Genomic DNA, 13,760 nt, shown 5'->3' with positions numbered 1-13,760 from the left:
AAAAATTGTTATTTTATTCATGAATGACCCACACTATATACTTTCGTCGTCCCATACTCAACTTTGAAATATTGTTTTTTAATTCATAAATGAAAACTGTCCCATATATATTCGTCCCTCCAGTAAAACACCTGGTCTGAAAATCAGGTACTGGAATTAGAAAATATCTAGGAACCAAAAACTGAAAACCGTAAGGCGGATACTTAAATCAGTCTGGAGTTGTGTCCCGTTATATTTTGAAAATTTGTTTTTTAATTCAAAAATTACCCGTCCCATATACATTCGTCTCTCCATACTAAACTACTGAAAATCAGGTTGGACGATTAGAAAACTTCCAGCAATCGAAATCCGAAAACCGCATTATGAGTACTTAAATCTTTCTAAAATTATGTCCCGCTAAACTTTGAAACACTTTTTAATTCATAAATGACAACCGTCCCATATATATTCGTCTCTCCAGTGGAGTACCTGATCTGAAAATCAGGTTCTGGAATTAGAAAACCTCTAAGAACCGAATCCTGAAAACCGTAAAACGGATATTTAAATTTAGAGTTATGTACCGCTAAAGTTTGAAAATTAGTTTTTTAATTCATAAATGACCCGTCCCATATACATTCATCTCTCCATACAAAACTACTAGAGTAGGTATCTGGTCTGAAAATCGGATAAATCTTTCTGGAATTATGTCCCGCTAAACTTTGAAACACTTTTTTTAATTCATAAATGAAAACCGTCCCATATATATTCCTCTTTCCAGAGGAGTTTCCGCTCTAAAAATCAGGTTCTAGGATTAGAAAACTTTGAGGAATCGAATGCTGAAAACCGTAAGAAGGACACTTCAATCGATCTGGAGTTCCGCCCCGTTAAATTTTGAAAAATTTGTTTTTTAATTCATAAATGCTCGGTCCCATACACATTTGTCTCTATAAACTAGTAGAGCATCTGGTCTGAAAATTAGCTTCTAGGATTAGAAAACTTTGGGGAATCGACAACTGAAAATCGCAAAATCTGGAGTTATATCCCGCTAAACTTTGAAACACTGTTTTTTTAATTCATAAATGACAATAGTCCCATATATATTCATCTCTCCAGTACCCGGTCTGAAAATTAGGCGATAGAACCAGAAAACTTCCAGGAATTGAATGCTAACAATCATAAGATGGATAATTAAACCGTTCTGGAGTTATGACTCGCTGAACTTTGAAGTTTGAGAGGAATTTGATCGTGTTGATCATAAACTATTTCTAAATAAACTCTCTGCCTTTGGTTTTTTTCTGATGACTTTATCGGACTTATTGCATCATATTCTTCAAGACAGGCATCCGTTAGTCAAATGTAGAAATTTTTGGATCGTTTAATTTCATGAAGTACGCTAGTGCTTCTCAAGACTCGATTTTAAATCCGGTACTTTTTACTATTTACATAAATGATATTATTGACTTTCTCAGTGTGCCATACTTAATTATATGATGATGACTTTAAATTATTTTTACCAAATAAGAGCACAAATGACTAATTTGCAGAAAAATAGACAACTAGGCTTATAATTGGACCTAGTCCATTAGTCAGTTTTCAAAATAATAGTAATAATAATAATAGAATTGCTTTTTAATTTTTTAATATAAATTTTACATGGTCTAGCTCTTAAGCGTCGAATTTTAATATGCATTAAATTATAACGAACATAATAATTATTAATTTTATTACAACAAATTACCATAATTTGCCTTAGAGCTTTTTGTTATTTAATTCACATTGTTTTTACTAAAGTCGCCTTTTATAAAATCCATTCGTCCGTATTATTTCTGCAAACTTATCGAGCCCCCGAACAAGCAACCCCATTTCCTATTGTTTACTCAAACCGCCCCTTTTAACAACATTTCCATCCCCCGCAGCGTCTCCCTTTCCCCCCACACCCCGCCCAAATTCCCACAGCCCCAGCCCACCCTTGGCGTCCCGTGCGGGACCGAATCCCGTATGTAAATGCCTCGGAACCCGTCTCCGTTTCGTCGGCAAGTTCACGGCCATCGGACAGGGCCGGCCCCAGGCAGCGCGACAGGTGCTGCCCAAGGTCAGCTCTGTTCAATGACCAATACTCACGTAGAAGTTGGAAGCGGCGAAGCGCGCCTGCAGGCACTTCATCACCGCGTCCTCGGTGAGGGGCCCCTGCAGGTGGATGAGGTCTTCCAGGTCGGCGCCGGCGGTGGGCGCCAGGGGGCGGCACTCGGGCACGGCCACCACGGGCGCGGGAGCGGCCGGGACGCTGCGGGGCGGCACGACGGGCTGGCTACCCGGCAGCGGCACCGGTAGCGCGGAGCCCTTGAGGGGGGCGGCGGGCGCGCCCTGCACATGGAGGCGGTTGCGGAGGGTCACGAGCTCGGTGCTGAGGCTGCGGAGGCGCTGCTGGAGGTGGACGGCTTCGTTCGACGACGACGCATCTGCAAAGGGAACAGAGGTGAGTCGATGGAATGCGACTTTTACTTTCGATGTCGAGCGTGCGCTAATTTTCGTGTGTCGGAGGTAAACAGAAGGCGTGGAGAGGTGGGGTTTCAATTGGTTGAGTAAAGTCTGATGGCAGGTTATGGACCGGATTTTTTTTTCAATCTGTGAAACCAACAAAGTTTGCATTTCATTTGCTAGAAACACTAACGTCTTAAAATTCTAATCTAGTTTTTTTAATATAGATTAATACACATTAAAAAAAATCGTTATATACTGCTGCAAAATCAAGTTCTTGTTAATTTATCAATTTATTCATGAAATAATTAAACTTCGCCCTACTACATTACTATTTAAAAATTTAACAGATCTGTCAATGAATGAAAACTATCAAAACGAAAAACAAAATGGAAGAAAACATATTTCAGGAGAAGATTGATTAAATAATTTGTGAATTAAATAATTAAAAATAGAAGAATTCATATTCTACTGGAACATTTAAATTGAGACAAGAATTTAAATAACGTGAGTCAGAAGAATTCTATGATTGATTGAGGTTGATAAGCGAATTCAAATTTGAATGAAAAGAAATGAAAGAATTTATATTTCACTGGAAGATTGATTGAATAATCTCAATCCAAGAAAATTCTAGAAAATTCTGTTTTAAAAAAGAAAATGTAGAAGAATTTATATTCTAGCATTTAAATTAAGATGAGAATTTAAATAACATGAATTAGAGGAGATTCTATTGGAATTCGATATGGAAAATGGTCGATTCAGAAGAATTTCTTCTTCAATGATTGATTGAGATTGATTAACGAAATTTATTTTGATTGAAAGAAATGAAAGAACTTATACATATTTCAGGCCCTGGTTTCACTGGAAGATTGATGAAATAATTTCAGTCCACGCAGAATCTGGAATAATTTTGTTTCAAAAAAAAAAAAGATGTAGAAGAATATATATTCTAACGGGACATTTAAACTGAGACGAAAATTTAAATAACTTGAGTTGAAGAAGATTGTACATAAGTTCAATATAGAAAAGGGACGATCTACAAGAATGTCGCCTTCAATGATTGATTGAGGTTGGTTAAAGAATTCTATTTTGATCGAAAAGAAATGTAAGAACTAATATTTTAGGCCTTGATGTGACTGGAAGATTGATAAAATAATCTCAATCCAAAAAGATTCTAGAAAATTCTATTTTAAAACAGAAAATGTAGACAAATTTTTATATTCCAGCCTTTAAATCAAGGCAAGCATTTAAATAACATGAATTAGAGGATATTCTATTGGAATTCGATACGGAAAATGGACGATTCAGAACAATTTCTTCTTCAATGATTAATTGAGATTGATTAACGAATTTCATTTTGATTGAAAAGAAATTAAAGAACTTATACATATTTCAAGCTCTGGTTTCACTATAAGATTGATGAAATAATTTCAGTCCAAGAAGAATCTAGAAGAATTTTGTTACAAAACAGAAGAGGTGGAAGAATTCTAGCAGGACATTTAAACTGAGACGAGAATTTAAACAATTTGAGTTGGAGAAGATTGTACATAAGTTCAATATAAAAAAGGAACGATCTAGAAGAACGTTACCTTCAATGATTGATTGAGGTTGGTTAAAGAATTCTATTTTGATCGAAAAGAAATATAAGAACTAATATTTCCGGCCTTGATGTGACTGGAAGGTTGATAAAATAATCTCAATCCAAGAAGATTCTAGAAAATTCTATTTTAAAAGAGAAAATGTAGAAGAATTTATATTCTAACTGCCCATTCACAATGGACATAAGACATAAGAACGAGAGCATAACATAATTTACGTTTTTGGTTTGTGTCTGGCTTATGCTTATCTACGTTCACAGTGGACAGAGTGAACTCTGTAAGAATTGTTAAACTGCGCAAACGCAGAACGGAATAACTCCTGGCTAAACATAGAAACCGCTAACCTCAAACTGAGTCAATCAAAATATCTAACCTACAATTTCATACGATATTCGAACTTGACAACTCGCAGTACAGAACAGACTCGCAGTGTGAAGCTTTGATTATAATTTATATAATTTAATCAAAGGTGTGAAGTGCCAAGTGCCAACTGTCAAAGGGAATTCAATAGCAGCATTCAAAAGTCCCTAGATTTTAACATAATTTTGACATAAATCGTGCACAAAGTTGAACTTGTTTCAACTTTGTGTACGCACACAAGGATTACATAAAACGTTCATAAGCACAAGAATTACGTTCGTCCACTGTGAACAGGGGTATACGTTTTCCATCGTTTCAACTTTATGTATTTATGTAAACTTTATGTACTTGTTATGCCTTATGTCCATTGTGAATGGGCAGTAACATTTAAATTAAGACAAGAATTTAAATAACATGAATTAGACGAGATTCTATTGGAATTCGATATGGAAAATGGACGATTCAGAACAATTTCTTCTTCAATGATTAATTGAGATTGATTAACGAATTTCATTTTGATTGAAAAGAAATTAAAGAACTTATACATATTTCAAGTCCTGGTTTCACTATAAGATTGATGAGATAATTTCAGTCCAAGAAGAATCTAGAAGAATATTGTTACAAAACAGAAGAGGTGGAAGAATCTATATTCTTGCGGGACATTTAAACTGAGACGAGAATTTAAACAACTTGAGTTGGAGAAGATTGTACATAAGTTCAATATAAAAAAGGGACGATCTAGAAGAACGTTACCTTCAATGATTGATTGAGGTTGGTTAAAGAATTCTATTTTGATCGAAAAGAAATATAAGAACTAATATTTCCGGCCTTGATGTGACTGGAAGATTGATAAAATAATCTCAATCCAAGAAGATTCTAGAAAATTCTATTTTAAAAGAGAAAATGTAGAAGAATTTATATTCTAACATTTAAATTAAGACAAGAATTTAAATAACATGAATTAGACGAGATTCTATTGGAATTCGATATGGAAAATGGACGATTCAGAAGAATTTCTTCTTCAATGATTGATTGAGATTGATCAACGGAAGTTATTTTGATTGAAAAGAAATTAAAGAACCTATACATATTTCAAGCCCTGGTTTCACTATAAAATTGATGAGATAATTTCAGTCCAAGAAGAATCTAGAAGAATTTTGTTTCAAAACAGAAGAGGTACAAGAATCTATAATCTAGCGGGACATTTAAACTGAGACGAGAATTTAAACAACTTGAGTTGAGGAAGATTGTACATAAGTTCAATATAAAAAAGGGACGAACTAGAAAAACGTCGCTTTCAATGGTTGATTGCGGTTGGTTAAAGAATGCTATTTTGATCGAAAAGAAATGTAAGAACTAATATTTCAGGCCTTGATGGGTCTGGAAGGTTGATAAAATAATCTCAATCCAAGAAGATTCTAGAAAATTCTATTTTAAAAGAGAAAATGTAGTAAATTAAGACAAGAATTTAAATATCGTTAATTAGATAAGATTCTATAGGAATTCAATATGGAAAAGGGACGATTCAGAAGAATTTCATCTTCAATGATTGACTGAGATTGATTAACGAAATTTATTTTGAATGAAAAGAAATTAAAGAACTTATACATACTTCAGGCCCTGGTTTCACTAGAAGATAGTTGAAATGATTTCAGTCTAAGAAGAATCTAGAATCTAGAAGAATTTTGTTTCAAAATAGAAAAGATAGGAGAACCATAATCTAGCAGGACATTTAAACTGAGACAGTAATTTAAATAGCGTGACTTGGAGAAGATTCTACATAAGTTCAATACAGAAAAGGGACGATTTAGAGGAACTTCGCCTTCAATGGTTGATTGAGATTGTTTAACGAATTCTATTTTGAATGAAAAGAAATGGTAGAGTTTATATTTCAAGCCCTGATTTCACTGGAAGATTGATTAAATAATTTCAGAACAAGAACATTTTAGAAGAATTTTGTTTTAAACGAGAGAGGTAAAAGAATTAATTGGAGTTCAAAACGTTTCTAGGAGAATTCCAATTTAAAGGAAAAGAAGAACAAGAAGAACAAGAAAAAATAATCCTATTGTAGTGGTCGTTCTGGCAACAAATTAAATAAAGTGAGTAATTTCGGAAGAATTCTGTTCTAAGGAAAAACAATTCAAGGATTCTCTCCTGAATGAGGACAACCAGAAGAACTTAGACGTCAATACAAAGTTGAAACTGAAGACAACTGCCAAAAAATGGTTGAAATATTCTAGAGCTTTGGGCAACTGAAAATAGAATTTTTATTGAAAACAAGAAAAATGTTCTTAGCTGGTAGTCCTCAAAGAAAGTTGGTGAAAGATGCATAAAGATAGGAACAATTCTGCAAACCGGAGAGACACTCGAAAATTGTAATGGAAAACGAAAAAAAGAAGAAAAATAGAAGAAAAAACAGGTTTATGATATTAGTTTAGTGATAATAGAAAACAATACAAGGGGAAGCACAGATGAAACCACGACAAAATGAGAAGTTAGATCATATAGAAGACGACTTCGATTATGACAATGATTTGAAGAAAAGCCAGCCGAATATTGACAATAGGCTTGAAATACGAAAGAAGAGCACATTTGCTAGATTAGATTTAAATTCGACAAAAGTAGAATTTCGTTCTAGTTGTTCTACATCCACGGAACGAAAAAATAATACAATTCGGAAAGTCTTGGAATAAAAACGGCCAAAAAAGGATTGACAACTATTAGAAAAGACCGACAGTCGATAAGGAAGTTGTTGACGATTACAAATAAACTAACCTTACAAAGATTTATCGGCTTAGGTGAAGATTTGTGAAAACATAAAACAACACGACAAGATGCCTTGAATGGGAATGACCAAAGTAAACACTACTTTATGAGAATTATAGAACATAAAAAAGAAACAAGACAAATGAGAAAGCGGCAATGGATTCGGGTGGATGAACAAAACCACTACAAACTAAAAAAGTAATCTATACGTTAGTTAACATTTTAATCTTAAATCAGCAAGCCTCGCCCACACAATTCCCACAAGTCGTAACAAAACGTTGCACTTTGAAATGCACGTTATTACGACTTTTGGCATTTGCCACATTCGCAAATCCCATTTTCAGACAGAAATGAATCAAAGCTGTGAGAAACCAGTGGGTGAGAAACGGTTGCATGACCCACAAATGCCCACCAACGCATTTTATTCATTAGTTGTTTATTTATTATGTTTCAAATGGCTCTACATGGAAAAACTAATCAACAAAGCATAAATAAAAATAATTATAAAAAAAGGCGACCAGAGTAATAACAAGCCGGCCAGTGAGTATTTTCTGGACGATTAAGATGCTAATCCACCTGATCTTATACTGAATAACGACTTGTTCGAGTGGCCGACATAATCCAAGTCGTACAACAACTTCAGGTTTCGAGAAATAAATAACAGTTTTGTTATCATCTATGGTCGCTGGGAGATTTTTATCGCAGCTAGTCGGAGCTCTTTAAACATAAAATTATATAAAAATTTTTAAGGACACAATTTAGCACTTTGTGTAAACAGGAAATGCATTCTGTAGGTTCCCACGTGACCGCCGGGTCATACGAAGCTTTTAAGCCCGCTTTTGTTCCACGCTCACAACTAATCCATCTTATTTAATAGCAGGACCTTTTTAAACACGAATTCCTCCTTGTCAACAAAAACGCCAGTTAATAATCCTTTGAAATCCAACCCTAGACGTGCGAATCTTCTCCGTCTACGCAAACAGACAGCAGCTTAGACAAATCTTTTATACGTCCACCGCAGTCTCGAGCTAAGAATGAACCCAAAGCTGTAACACTTCTTTATTGGAGCACCATTATGATAAAATTCGCATCTACTTTAATTAATGCAGATTTACACCACCATAAATCAGCGGAACTCGTTCCTGAAAAGGCATTCAAGCACAAATTAAACGGCCAATTTTAGCGGTTAAGCGTTCCGAGAAAAACATTTACAACTGTTTGATTTATAAAAATAATCAAAGCGATACGCGGGTTAGTGAAAGTTGGTAAGGCTGTCGCCGGTTCATAATTCTCTCGACTACATTTCTCATATTTTCCGGACTGCGAGATAAATCAAAACGCGAAAAAGTATTACCGATATCGTAAATTTTAAAGCGAGTTAGTAAACGTTTCGGTCCTGAAATATTTGAACCATAAATTTTTAAATTTTGTTATAAAAACGCGAAAGTTTTACGCGCCTCCACGATAACAAGAACTGCTGAACTTATAAATTCCCTCAATGATCGTTGCTGGGAACAACAAAGGAAACACTTTAAAATGGGAAGCTTATCTTCAACAGTTTAATAAGTTTCTGCCAGCTTTGTGAAAAATGGGCTTTTAAGAAGCCGACAAATGCAAACTGTCGGTGACTAAGTGTTTTCAGCAATTTTTACTTCCCGAGTGTAGACTGTCTGTCTGTCTGTCTGTCTGTCTGCCGTCTGTCCGAATTTTTATTAGACAGACAATTTCCGGAATTACTGTACCGATTGTTGTCAAATTTTATATGTTTATTAGAAATAGTGTGTAGATGATACAATGTTAAACGAAATTTGGATAAACATCCCCACCAACAATCAGATGACGTCACCTCCAAAAAATATATTCAATCAACGAAACGTGAAATCAAGAACGAAGCACAAATGAAACGTTAGCTTCCAAAAATGTCGGCACGTTTATAACTCCATCTGTTCGGTAAACGATGGCTAAAATGGTGCTTTGACTGCTTGGATTCAGTTCCAAGGTTAAACGATCCTCTGCAAGCGTGACTTATGCAAAGCTGCATCAGATCCGGACATGCACGAGATGAATGTACAATCGCACGCAAATGTTTTGAGCCTATGGGCGGATCGTTTTTGCCTGCCCTCACCGAAGAAGGCGGTCCAAATCCTTCAAGGGCAGAATTTGTAGGTAGGCTCAAACTACAACGAAATTCACACTTTACCTTATAAAATTTTATTGACAATAACGGGACGGACAGTAGTTATATATACATTTGGTAAGAAATATTTATGGCTCACACCAGTTCTCTCGAATTTGTCGGAGAAGATTTAGCAGGAAGTTGTTCCCATAAAATAATGGTCACTTTCGTTCGTGAGTAACGATGGTCCGGACATGAATTATTTTGCTTTCTAACATCTTTCGACCAATTGTTCCGTATAAAATATTTCATCACTTTTTCAAATAAAATACTCTTAAAAAAACGATATTGTCGTTGAGTGACATGTAACTGGCATAATAATAAAAACGTGCCATTTTTGTTAACTGATATTTTTTTCATAAATGTCGCAAAATTATTAAATTTGTCTAGTCATCCCCACCAATAATGTGATCACGTCACTTCAAATTTATGCATAGTAAATGGGTTTTAAATTGTATACAGGAACATAGTCCTACACACAGTTTATGACTCCGCGTTGAGTTTTTATCCAAAACGTCCAGATTTTTGGAAAAAAAAATCAAAATTATAAAACAATATTTTGCAATTTAATTTTGAATTTGCAAAATCGAATACTTTGAAATCTTGCAGATGTTTTAAAATCATGATACATTTTTAATTAAAATATATTTGCTTATCCCCTCTAAAAAATTTATGACGTCACCTCAAAATTTTGCAGAATAAATCCTATCTTAAATGTATAAAATATGATGAGTTTTATACTTGTGATTTATCACTGCATTAATATTTTTTAGATTTGGTTACACAGGGTGTCTCAAAAAAGTTAATGACTGAGTCAATTTATTTTATTGAAGAAATCAAGAATAGCAAAACTGAATACTTTGAAATATTGTAGATGTTTTTAAGTTTTTGTAAGTATGGTAACTTTTTCGAAAATTTGATTAATCAAATATGCGCAAAATCAAAAATCGGAAAAACTGAAATTCACTAATGCAAAAAACAGAAAATCGAAAAATACAAATCGTAAAAATCAAAAATCTAAAAATGACTAATTAAAAAATCGAAAATTCAATGAATCAAATACCTAGGTCGATCGAAAAGTGGAAATTCACAAATCTCAAAAATCGAAAAATCGAAAATTGAAAAACGGGAAAACCAAAAAATCGAAAAGTCAAAAATTTGTAATATTGAAAATTAAAAAGTCAAAAACAAAAATAAAAAAAAATCGGAAATTAAAATAATCAAAATATATAAAGTCAAAAAAATTGCAAAGCCTAAAAACTGAAACGAACAGAAAAATCGAAAAAGCAAAAAATTGGAAAAACAAAAATTCGAAAAATCTAATATCGAAAAAGTGGAAAATGGAAAATCTGAATAAAGAAACTTGGAAATTCTGAAAATTGGAAAATCGAAAACCAAAAAATCGGAAAGTAACAAAATTGAAATCTAACAGTTGAGAATGGAAAAATTGAAAAACCGAAAATTCTAAAAATCGACAATGGACAAATTGAAAATCGCAAAATTTAAATTGAAAAATTCAACATAGAAAAATCGATGAATTGAAAAATCGAAAATTCGACTACTCAAATTTTCTAAAAATCGAAAAATCATAAAACTGAAAAATCCAAAATTCTAATCATCGAAAGTCTGAAAACTGAAAATCGAAAATTATGAAAAGCGGAAAATAGAATATCGAAAAATTTAAAAGAAAGAAAATTGAAGTCTAAAAACCGAAGAATGGAAAAATTAAAAATCAAAAATTCGAAAAATCAAAACCGAAAAATTCGAAGATTTAAAAAGAAAATCGAAAAATCAAAAATCTGAAAATTGAAACTCGAAAATTTGGAAAATCGAAAAGTAAAAAAATTGAAGTCTAAAAGCTGAAAAATGGAAAACTGAACAATCGAAAATTCGAAAATCAAATATCGAAAAATCGAAAAGCCGAAAAATCGAAAATTTGATGAATCAGATATGCGAAAAACAGAAAATCTGAAAATACAAAACTGGAAAATCAAAAATCTAAAAATGGAAAAACCGAAAATCGAAAATTCAATGAATCTAATACGTAGGTCGATCGAAAAACTGGAAATTCACAAATCTGAAAAATCGAAAATTTGCAAGATTGAAAAACCGAGAATTGAAAAATCAAAAAACCGAAAAATGGAAAAATTAAAAATCGAAAAATAGGAAAACCGAAAATTCGAAAATTCATAATATTGAAAACTCTAAAAGTCGACAATTCAAAAATCAAAAAAGTGGAAAAAAATAATCGGAAAATCGAAAAGTAAACAAATTGCAAAACCTAAAAACTGACGAACAGAAAAATCGAAAAATTGTAAAATCGGAATATCGAGAATCGACAAATTAAAAAACCGAAAAATCGAAAAATTAAAAAATTGGAAATCGAAAAATGAAAAAAAAAAGAAAATTCAAAAATCGAATAATCCGAAACTAAAATAATAGAAAAGTAGAAAAGTAAAAATTGCAAAGTCTCAAAACTGACGAATAGAACAATCGAAAAATAAAAAAAAAATCGAAAAATATCTAAACATGGAAAATCGAAAAATCGAAAATCGGAAAATGGAAAAACCGAAAAATCGAAAATCGAAAACTCGAAAATTCGATGAATCAAATACTCGAAAAAGCGAAAAGTAAAAAAATTGCAAGGCCTAAAAATTGAAAAATCAAAAAAACGAAAAAATGAAAATCGAAAAAACGACGATCGAAAAAAAATCAAAAAATCGAAAAGTGGAAAATCGGAAAGTAACAAAATTGAAATCTAAAAGCTGCAAATTGCAAAACCATAAAAACTGAAACAAACAGAAAAATCGAAAAACCACAAAATCGAAAAATCGCAAATCGAAAAATCGTAAAATCAGAAAATGGAAAAAGTTGAAAAATCGAAGGTCGAAAAATAAAACAACCGAAAAATCTAAAAATTTTATGATTAATGGAAAATCGAAAAATCGAGAATAGAATAATTAAAAAACCAGAAAATTGAAAAATCGGAAATCGAAGAATTAAAAACGTAAAATCGAGAATTCAAAAATCAAAAAAATCGGAAAGTAAAATATAATCGAAAAATGCAAAAAAATTGCGAAGTTTAAAAACTGACGAACGGAAAAATAAAAAAATCTAAAAATGGAAAGACGAAAAATCGAAAATTGAAAGAATGGCAAATTAAAAAATCGAAACATCGAAAAATCAAAAAAACGAAAAATTAAAAAATTGAAAAACGAAAAAACTGAAAACTCGAAAAATCAAAATACCTCAAATTTGAAAACTCAGAAAATTAGAAAGTAATAAAATCGAAAAGTTGATAGAAAAATGGAAACTGAAAAATCTAATTCGATGAAACTGTTGGTCGAAAAAACGAAAAATTGAAAATCGAAGTGACCTTTTTTTGAGACAGGCTGTATAAGTAAATCTAAAAAATATTACTGCAATGATAAATCACAGGTATAGACTCATCATATCAAATTTTACGATGACGTCATGCATTTTTTGGCGAAGATAAGCAAATACATTTTGATCGTGGCTTTGAAAGTATTCTTCGACTTTCGTTCCATTTCAAAATTTACTCTTTGTATATTTCAGTGGTCACAACGAGTTCACTAACTACGCTGAAGTATGCAAAGATTAAATTTGTCACCGAAAAGATGTCGGAAGTAATAAAGTAATATCGGTCGAAGAACGTTCGGTCCGGTGTTACACCTCGACCCAAGAGAGACCGCAGTTAAGGATAAAAAATGGAACGGATAAAATAAAGCGTCAAATATGATAATTGATAAACTTTAAACCAAAATTAAGAAGTTTATAAACTGAACATTTTTTTTTGCTTTTTGAAATGTAGTACACTTAAAAAAATGTCCGTGACTTACTTTAATGTGAATTTTATAACTATGGTCGGCACAATTAGACCTAATATTAGTGTGATTTTGAGCATATTCTCGATGTTATTAGAGCAGGACAGGTTTTTTTTTTCTAACTAATTGACAAGATTTCAAAGTATTCAGTTTTGTAATTCTTGATTTCTTTAATAAAATAAATTGACTCAGTCATTATTTTTTTGAGTCACCCTGTATGTATAAACAAATCCAAAAAATATTAATGGAATGGTAAATCACAAGTATAGACTCATCATATTCTGAACATTTTAGATAGGGTATTTATAAAATTAAAACTAATTCAGGGTAAGAATTTGGTCAACACGTAAATTTCGTTGTAGTTTGAGCCTACCTACAAATTCTGCCCTTGGACGATTTGGACCGCCTCCTTCGGTGACGACCGGCAAAAATGATCCGCCCATAGGCTCAAAACATTTGCGTGCGATTGTACCCGGGTACCACCTTTCTAATTTTGTCGTGGTTCAAAACGTCAAAAAAGCGGTACAGCACCCATACCGTTGTGAGAACGGTACGTGG

General features: G+C 32.8%; 1 protein-coding gene across 3 annotated transcripts in view; it reads right to left on the bottom strand.

The window, feature by feature from the left end:
- Nucleotides 1-13,760, bottom strand: part of Dachs (dachs) — a 205,211-nt gene that overhangs the window by 10,948 nt on the left and 180,503 nt on the right. For all 3 annotated transcript variants that reach the window (XM_064069739.1, XM_064069738.1, XM_064069740.1), the window contains one exon: nucleotides 2,101-2,438. In XM_064069739.1, coding sequence (XP_063925809.1) covers nucleotides 2,101-2,438 — 338 coding nt within the window. The remainder of the gene's footprint in view (nucleotides 1-2,100; nucleotides 2,439-13,760) is intronic.

This window comes from Zophobas morio, unplaced genomic scaffold, assembly GCF_036711695.1.
Source record: "Zophobas morio isolate AGI-343-1 ecotype UQ-CSIRO unplaced genomic scaffold, CSIRO_AGI_Zmor_V1 ptg000031l, whole genome shotgun sequence".
NCBI classification, from domain to species: Eukaryota; Metazoa; Arthropoda; class Insecta; order Coleoptera; family Tenebrionidae; genus Zophobas; species Zophobas morio.
This window is presented reverse-complemented; position numbering and strand designations above follow the sequence as displayed.